The 6,523-nt window shown below is 42.9% G+C and overlaps 1 protein-coding gene across 4 annotated transcripts in view; it reads right to left on the reverse strand.

Moving 5' to 3' along the window:
* Positions 1-4,394, reverse strand: part of RNGTT (RNA guanylyltransferase and 5'-phosphatase) — a 250,474-nt gene extending 246,080 nt beyond the window's left edge. For all 4 annotated transcript variants that reach the window (XR_013830869.1, XM_079939773.1, XM_079939771.1 and 1 more), the window contains exon 1: positions 4,137-4,394. Coding sequence is in view for 3 of the 4 variants with exons in the window: in XM_079939773.1 (XP_079795899.1) it covers positions 4,137-4,200 (64 nt within the window). In the remaining variant the exon portion in view is untranslated. The remainder of the gene's footprint in view (positions 1-4,136) is intronic.
* Positions 4,395-6,523: the final 2,129 nt, after the last annotated feature.

The following is a 6,523-nucleotide window of genomic DNA, read 5'->3' on the forward strand; positions in this document are numbered from 1 at the left end:
TGGCGCAGTGGTTGAGAGTCCGCCTGCCGATGCAGGGGACACGGGTTCGTGCCCTGGTCCGGGAAGATCCCACATACCGCGGAGCGGCTGAGCCCATGAGCCATGGCCGCTGAGCCTGCGCATCCGGAGCCTGTGCTCCGCAACGGGAGAGGCCACAATGGTGAGAGGCCCACGTACCACAAAAAACAAAACAAAACAAAACAAAAAAGCAACACTCACACTCTATCTAGCAAACTTCTATTTATTCATGTTAATTCATATATACCTCCCTCTGGGAAGCCTTCCTGATCCCCTTCTTCTTCCCTAACATCAAGGTTTATTATCTCTCCGAGAAAAAAATAATAATAATAATAATAAAAAGAAAAGAAAAAAAGGTTTATTATCTCTAGTATCCCATAATATTCTATAATAGAGTCATTATTGACCTTGTTAAAACAGAACTGTGTTTAAAAATGATGGTTTGCTACTCACAGAATTGTGTGCTCTTTAAGGTGGGGGACTATATCTTAATCATCTCCCAAGTCCCAAAAACCAGCACAAAGTATATACAAATATTTGCTAAGTAAAATGTCTTCAAAGTCATCACTATTATCATAAGACTGAATCATATTTATAGTCCCCCAGTTAGTTCCCAGGAGGTTCTTTATACATAGTACATACAAAACAATTTTATGTTGAATAATCAGAAGTTTGTTTTCTTCAAAGTGTTCACCTGAAATCTATCACTCAGAAGCAGGAAAAAAGAATTCTTCAGAAATAAAGCTTGGCCCTATCTCCAGGTACTCACTCTCTCACTAGAAGTCTGGTTTAATTAGAGAAGGTGACTTCAGCGTGGGACAAATTACTATTTATAATTAGCACCGTCTTCTTTCTGATTCAGAAAAATTATGAACTTCTAGTACTAATAAGATTCTTCCTAATGTTTACAATGAGAAAATTTAAGCAGTCATAACACATTTTCCTAAATATGCAAAATATCAAAGAAATTATACAATAAGCATAAATTACTTTTCTAATCAGAACAAAAAAGAGGAAGAAAATAGCAGGTAGAAACTGAGAATGTGAATGATTCCTTATTTTTCTCTAACGCTTGCAAGAATATAGCTAGCATTTCTTATTCTACCACTATAAAACACTGCCAACCCTACATTATCTAAAATACACAATGTGTCATGAACACTTCTAGGACAGAAATGTTAGAGAGATCAAATTTTAAGGGAAATTCAGAAAGACTTATCAAGAATTTTATGCTGTATTCACCTTACTTTCTAGTAAGGATCACAAAGCCAAGCCAAAGAATTGATTACCAGTAAAGATTCAGTTTGGTTGTCAGGAGGCCTGGGGTTCTGTTCAGGGCCCGCAACTGCTCAGATTAGGTGAGCTTAGTGACTCACTGATCACAGTAATTAAGAGCCTATGTTTTGGGGGTCAAAATACTGTAATACAACAAAAAAGGAAAAACTTTTTATTCCTGACCCTTCATCTCCAGGAGAGGGAGAAAAAAAAAGCACACAACTCTATTTCTTACAGAAGTATTAAGCTGCCTGGAGCTTAGCACCTTATCTGCTGCTGTCCGCCCCCAGTCAGTACCACATTTGCCCCATTCATCTAGGAAAAAGTCAGTATTCTGATATTTGTCATTGCCATCTGCAGATTATATTAAAATTCTGATTTTAAAACTGTTTTCCTAATTCCAAATAAAAAATATTCACTGGGACAAGACCTTCTTTATGATTTTGTTTTTCTCACAAATCAGTGCAGCAGGTAACTAATGAAAGGATCCAGGAAACATGCTCCAGGTTAAAAAAGAAGCTAGACATCTAAGTTTAGAGGTTTCTTCATAACTCCATAGAAAAGGCCACATGTAAAAAGAAAGGATTCAACAGTAAGTTAGAGATGTCAAGGGAAAAAACGTCAAAATGTCTGAAGAGTGAGATGAATTGTAATCAATTCATCTGAAGACAGTACAATGACTATCAAGCACAAGTGAAAATCATATAAAAATGGTTAGAACGTAAAAAAAATTATTCATTTTTGTTAAGGAAAACCATTTCCTCACCCCAAGGCTTGCTCAGATTATCTTTTTTTTTTAGATTATCTTTTATCCATCATTTATATGGCTTTATTAACTGAGAATTTTATATAAAATGTGAAGAAAAGTTGACAAACTAGAAGAACCAGAAAACCTGAATTAAAAAATGACTAGAGAATCTTCTCTTCCAACAACTTAAAATAACTAGGCTGGGACTTCCCTTGTCGTGCAGTAGTTAAGAATCCGCCTGCCAATGCAGGGGACACGGGTTCGAGCCCTGGTCCGGGAGGATCCCACATGCCGCAGAGCAACTAGGCCCATTCACCACAACTACTGAGCCTGTGCTCTGGAGTCCTGGAGCTGCAACTGTTGGGCCCGTGTGCCACAACTGCTAAAGCCCGCACACCTGGAGCCTGTGCTCTGCCACAGGAGAGGCCACCACAATGAGAAGCCCGCATACTGCAAGAAGAATAATCCCCACTAGCCACAACTAGAGAAAGCCCGCGCGCAGCAACGAAGACCCAACGCAGCCAAAAATAAATAAATAAAATTTAAAATAATTAATTAATTAACTAGGCAGACATATTATTGCTGTGTACATAATTAGTAAGTATGCATAGCTCACTACAAAATCCTTTAATTTTGTTTCAAAACACCTTCTAGAAAAAGCATTAAGTTGGAGTTAGTTAAAATTTAAAACTTTAACTCTTCAAAAGAAACTTTTAAGAGAATGAAAAGGCAAGCCACAGATGGGAGAAAAGACTTTTAAAAGCATATATTCAACAAAGGATTTGTATTTACAATACATAAAGAACACTAACAACTCAAAAATAAAATAAACAACCAAATTTTAAAAATCAGCAAAAGATTTGGACACTTTGCAAAAGAAGATATGTGAATTGCCAGGAAGCACATGAAAAGATGCTCAACATCAAACCACAGTAAGATAGTACTAAGCACCTATTAGAATGGGTAAAATTAAAAAGACTGATCAAATCAAGTGTTAGAGAGGATGTGGAGCAAACAGAATTCTCATAATTGATGGCGGGAATGCAAAATGTTATGACTTGGAAAAGAGTCTGGCAGTTTTTTAAAAGGTTAAACTTACACCTACCATGTGATGCATTCCTCTCCTAGAGATTTACACAGGGGAAATGAAAGCATATGTCCTACAAAGAACTGCACATGAATATTCATAGCAAGTTAGTATGCAACAGCCAAAAACTGGAAACAACCCAAAGGACCATCAACAAGTGAATGGACAAACCAATTTAAACTGGTGTACCCATAACAGTGGAATACTACTCGGCAGTAAACAGAGATGGGCTATTGATACGTACAAGCACAGCGTGAAAATCTCAAAAAATAATGCTGAGTTAAAGAAGCCAGAGACCTCCCCCCCCAAAAAGAGTGTGTTTCCATTTATTTTAAAAATTATACAAAACGCAAACTAAATCTATAGTGACAGAAAGCAAATCACTGGTTGCCTGAGGGAGGGAGGGATTACAAAGGGCAGGAGGAAACCTGGAGTGATGATGATTGTGTTTACTATCTTAATTGTGTTTCACAGGGTGTGTGTGTGCGCCTGTGGTCCAAATGTATCAAACTGTACACTTTCAAACTGTACACCTTAAAGTCTGTTGTGTCAAACTCAAAGATGAAAAAGTCCTCAATTAAGAATCATTTAAAAAACAAAACAAAAACCTCCACTCTCAGTGTGGATGAATTTCACCGCTGGGAACTGCCCCTCCCTTTAGCCTTCCTCTCAAAACCGACACTTGTCCCTTCCCCTTCCGAGAACCCTCAAAGGTTTATAAACTCCTGACTAAGCTTCAAAGTATTATTACCCACTGGGTTCTTGGGTTCTCGGCTCCTGCCACACAGAGCTCCTATCTACCGCCCCGTTCGCAATATTTAGCCTTACTGAAGAGTGAGAAGTGCCCCCACTCCCTCCAGTCCAGGTTCCCAAACACTCATCCACGAAGCTTCATCGGACCGAGCACGTCTCGGTCCTGAAACACCACTACCGAAAAGCTGCGCCCCACTCAGCCCACCCCCGGACCCGCCGGTGCGCGGGGACTCGAACACCCCCCGTCCCGGTTACCTGCCACCGGCTGGCCGCGCCGCGGACAGTTTAGCCACCGCGGGGGAATCTTGTTGTGAGCCATGTCTTGGGGCCGTGCACAGCCGCCCCCTCCACCAACTCGCAGCGCCGCCGCCGCCGCCTCCTCCTCGCGCTCCGCTTTGCTCCCGAGGTCGAGGTACCCGAATCCCGGCCGGTGTCCGAACCCCAACAGCCCGGACCCGGTAATGTCAGCACCGTCGCGCCACTTCCATTCAGGCTCAACTCTAAGCGAGCCCACAATGCACCGCTACTTCCGCCCCAAAAGCCCCACCCCCTTCTTTCCGAGGTCAGAGGTGAAGAAAGAGACGCTGGCGGACGGATAGGAAGGAGTTAAGGCCAAGGCGAATGGGAGGGGCGGGTCTTCCCTCGCCCCGCCCCGCCCTGCCCAGACCCAAAGCGCTCTCAGGGCGGCTTTGCACATGCGCAGCTGCCGTAGTATTGGGAACCAGAAGTCGCACTTGTATTCATCTCCCATGGACTGCCGATGGAAACCTCAGAGAGTGAAAGGAAACAAATCCTCTTTCCACACGTAGACTGGTCCGCAGATTCCATAAAGGCATCTGTTTTACTGACGAAGGGGGCCATTCCACCGCCGTCGTAGCTCAAGAACCTGATAGCCCTTTTTCGGCCAAATTTGATGTCCCGGCAGGATCTGCGTTTGATTGGGAATTTGGAAAGTTCTTCCTGACGTGGATTAGGGGAACAAGCTAGAGAAATTCTAAGAGCGAGAGATTGGAGCACCAGGAATGAGGAATTTCTCTTTGTGGGAGTACTTCCGGGGATCCATGAAACATATGAAATTAATCTCAAAACATTTTTTATGAGTTTTGTTTGTACACTTCTGGAGCAAAGTTTTATAGCGTATTTGGGAGTCTCAAAATTACCAACTAAAGTGTGTAATTTGCAAAGGCAGGAATTGCCCAGTGGAGCACCACTACCTGACGGTGTTACTTGCCTTACCAAACAAACGGTCTTTCCCTTCTAGTTGAGCAGGGGCGATTGGGAGTGTTTTCTAAACTATGCTGTAGTAAGACTTTCTGTAGTTAACAGGCTAATTTAGTTAAAGTATTCAATATAAAGCTGGATGCTGGCAAATTAGTTATAATGTAGCAGTTCGGCTCTAACTACCAGTGATGTGTTTGAACTGCAAGAGTGTGAAGTTTGGGAGAATGCATTTTAAACTTACGGGACAGCTCAGCCCCTGAATGCCTGTACCCTCTCAGTAAGATCAGAATTCTCCCTTGAAACAGAGAGGGCCCAATGGCTCTCTCTCTGAGAGAGCCTGAGTTAGGTCACACTCCTGGTCTGTCCTGCCATTACATCTGCTGAGACCTTTTAGTGAAAGTATCACTCCTCTGCTGACAAGACTGTTGCCTTACAAATCAGCAATCTGCCCAAATGATGCCCAATTCTCTTCTCTGCTGGCAGGGGGAAGTTGGTACCAGACCCAGAGTGGTGAAATGTTTGATCCCCCAAATCTCCAAGGATGAAAAAGGTGAGCCTGGTCCTGGAAAAGTATTTCACTTTCCCCTCCTGGGGATGACTCCCCTTGGAGACTGTCCTTCTCACACACTGTGTCCACCTAGGGAGCTCAGTACTAGGCACAGGGAATGCTTCGCAGAGGCTTCATACCACCGATGAGCAGCTGTTAAGGCAGCAGTGTGTGCTTAATTTTTACACCACTATCCAGTTATGCCCTCTTTTTTCTTTTAAAGATTTTTTTTTGATGTGGACCATTTTTAAAGTCTTTATTGAATTTGTTACAATATTGCTTCTGTTTTATGTTTTTGGTTTTTTGGCCGCAAGGCATGTGGGATCTTAGCTCCCCAACCAGGGATCAAACCCGCACCCCCCTGCATTGGAAGGCGAAGTCTTAACCACTGGGCTGCCAGGGAAGTCCCCAGTGATGCCCTCTTTATCCTTAGTGTCAACAGACCCAGAGGACCCTGTGGTTCCCTTCTGCCCACAATAAAGGGCAGAGTAGGACAGTGGCATCCAAGTGAGAGGGCAATTTCTCCCATTTCTCCCTACCAGGAATCCTTTGCCTGATGGGTACTTCTGCCAGTATCACTCCTACTCCCACATCTCTGCTCTCCTTCAAGAAGAAAAATAGATGCCCCCAGAGGAACCAACATGTCTCCTCCCTGGCCTCCTGGAACCACCAACACATTCTCATAAATACGTCTTGGCCTCCTCTTTATTGACTCTTCACAGGTGAATTCTTCCATAGAACATTTATTTTGCCCATAAGGAAAGGTGTGTGTAAGTGTAAAGAAGACTGAATTTTCCCTCTTGACAAAAAGGAAGGAGACTTTCCTTTGCCCAGGGTATTTCCTTGAAAAAGCTTGTATTTGTAAATCCTTCCT

Source organism: Stenella coeruleoalba (genome assembly GCF_951394435.1).
Source record: "Stenella coeruleoalba genome assembly, chromosome: 12".
In the NCBI taxonomy this organism is placed as follows: Eukaryota; Metazoa; Chordata; class Mammalia; order Artiodactyla; family Delphinidae; genus Stenella; species Stenella coeruleoalba.